Source organism: Chlamydomonas reinhardtii, chromosome 5, assembly GCF_000002595.2.
Source record: "Chlamydomonas reinhardtii strain CC-503 cw92 mt+ chromosome 5, whole genome shotgun sequence".
Taxonomy (NCBI): Eukaryota; Viridiplantae; Chlorophyta; class Chlorophyceae; order Chlamydomonadales; family Chlamydomonadaceae; genus Chlamydomonas; species Chlamydomonas reinhardtii.
Genome location: NC_057008.1, coordinates 2052482 through 2054981, shown reverse-complemented (window position 1 = coordinate 2054981; position 2500 = coordinate 2052482). Strand labels below are relative to the sequence as shown.

General features: G+C 60.1%; 1 protein-coding gene across 1 annotated transcript in view; it reads right to left on the bottom strand.

Annotated features, from left to right (window-relative positions):
• Window positions 1-2500, bottom strand: part of CHLRE_05g234500v5 (uncharacterized protein) — an 11844-nt gene that overhangs the window by 5528 nt on the left and 3816 nt on the right. The window contains exons 7-12 of the mRNA XM_043062200.1: window positions 2445-2492; window positions 1941-1988; window positions 1598-1677; window positions 1164-1218; window positions 909-968; window positions 351-428 (exon numbers count right to left, since the gene is read on the bottom strand). Coding sequence (XP_042924764.1) covers window positions 351-428; window positions 909-968; window positions 1164-1218; window positions 1598-1677; window positions 1941-1988; window positions 2445-2492 — 369 coding nt within the window. The remainder of the gene's footprint in view (window positions 1-350; window positions 429-908; window positions 969-1163; window positions 1219-1597; window positions 1678-1940; window positions 1989-2444; window positions 2493-2500) is intronic.

Sequence of the window (2500 nt, the reverse complement as noted above, 5' to 3'; positions counted from 1 at the left end):
TAGTCCGGAGGCAATAAAAAGGGTTGTCAGCAAGGAGGGAGGGCTGCGCAATGCCGCCAGCCCTCCCTTCTAGCCCTAGGCGTAGTCACGACTCCTCTCCTCCCTAAAAAAAAACACTCCCGTGCGCCCCTCTCTTGCATTGGGTTCGGTTTGGGTAGGGCTGGTATCTACATCCCCCCCCTCCAAACCCTGTTGACTGTTTCCTTACGGGATTGGTTTGAAGTTAACCCCTCCCAACCTCCCCTTCCGCAACCCCCTGCCCCCCCCCACCCACCGCCTCCCCCCCAAACATCCTTGCAACCCCCACCGGGTTTGGTTTGGTTTGGGCTGGTATCTACAACCCCCCCCACCTTTATGAAGGTATCGTCACTGCCGCTGACGATGACGTTTGGGGAGCCGTCGGCGTAGGTCACCGCGTTCACGTCGTCCTGGGGTGGGGTAACGTTTTGGCGTGTGTTAGGGAAACGAAAACATGTTGGTGGAAAAAGTTGTTGGGTTTGCTGTGGGTGTCGGTGGCAGTGTTGGGGTTGGGGTGGAAGGTGGGCGGGTGTGAGGGCTCGTGAGGGTTCGTGTGTAAATGTGTCGGGGCAGTGGCACGGGCCACGGAGGTGGGAACGGATGCATACCCGTGCCGGCGACCCCATTCCGACCCAACCACCCCCAACGCCCCTACCACCTAGATGTTGGGGTAAGTGCCGGTGTCGGTGTGTGGTGTTCGGGATTTGAAGTGTGAGATGATTTGGGGGGGGGGGAGGTGTGTACTGTAGGCAGGGGAATGGCTGCGAGCCCCGACCGCCGCCCACCAAACCCATCCCACAACCCACAATCCCGACCACAACCCTACACCCAAATGCCTAAACACCCACGCAACCACCCACCCCCACACACACACCCAGCCGCAACCGCACCTGGTGCCCCTCCGCCCGCGCCACCACTCGCTTGGTCTCCACATCCAACACCACCACCGACTGAAAGAGCGGGAAGGGAAAAGGGAGTTTTAAACATATTATTGGGGAAGGGGGGGAGCAACGGAAGACACCAGACGCAGTACAGCCTGAAATACCGCCTCGGCAGTCGACAGATGCAGTTAGTCCGTTGGCAACCAACCGTCCCAACCAGCCGCCCCAACCAGCCGCCCCAACCAACCGCCCAACCACCCACACCTGGTCGTTGGTGCCCGCCACAATCTCCCGCCCGTCGCCCGACCACTGGACCGACCTGCGCGCGCGTGCGTGCGTTAAATGTGTGAATGTGTGACGTTATGATTGCATGTGTAGTGAATGTGGGTTTGGGTTGTGGGTTTGGGTTGTGGGTTTGGGGGTTGTGGGATTGCGCCAGGACCGGGACGGCGCGAGGAGTGAGCAGAGAGGAATGGAGGTGGGGGCAGCGGCGGCCAAGGGCGAGGCCCCGCGAGGCCCACATGAACACACGCGATACACTCAAGCGGCCCCCCCTCTCACACATATAAGCCCCGCCCACAATGTAAACCCCGACCCAATCCATCCTCAATTTCAACCCCACTTGGCCCAAAGTAAACACAATCCAACCCAAAAACTTAAACCCAGCCCCCCCCATCATCGTGTAAACACACACGCACCAGATGCCAAAGCTCCGCCCCAGTCTGAAGTCGTCGTTGGGTCCGCGCTGTGTGTCGTCAAAGCTGAGCGGCTCGTGGACCTGTGCTCACACGAGTTTGTTTGTCAGTTTGTGTAGCTCGTTTGCCAGTTCGTCAGTTTGTGTAAATTATATGTCAGCTTGTGTAGTTGTCAGGTGTGTTGTCTGAGCGTAAGGATTTGGCATGCGCTGCGTGTGTGGGTGTGTATGGGCACACAGAGACGCATTCCTCACAACCTTCCTGCGCTCACCCACGCTTCCACCCCATCCTCCATCACCCCTACCCCCCAACCCCGCCCTCCCCCTCTCCCCCACCCCCCACGCACCTCTGTGATGTTGGCGATGGAGTTAACGCAATCGAATGAGCTGCCCACCTGCGGAAGGGAGGGAGAGTGGGAGGGAGGCACAGGGGTTGGAGGTTGGGAGACACGTGTGTGATGCGCGTGCGATGCGCGTGCACGTCAGACTAGCCTTGCTCCCCCAGCCTCGCGCCCCCTCCATTTCGGACGCAGATGGGGCCTACTCGTTGGGTTCATAAAGCTCTCTGCCCCCCCCCCCTCCAGAGCATCCTGTACATTTTTCCCAAACATCCTTGCAACCCCCCCTGCCCTTCCCTCTTTCTCCTCACTCACTCCTTTCCCCTCACTCATTTCTCCGCATATACGGCTTCCCCCCTTCACCAGGTGCACCACGGGAATGATGAGGCGCCCCATACACACACGCTCGCCCATTCCCCCTCCCCCTTTCCCCCTCTTCCCCTCTCCCTTTCCCCCTCTTCCCCTCCCCCTTTCCCCCTCGCCCCTCCCCCCTCGCCCCCCCCTCCCCCTCACCTCCACCAGGTGCACCACGGGGATGATGGAGCTGTAGATGACAAAGCGCTGGTCGG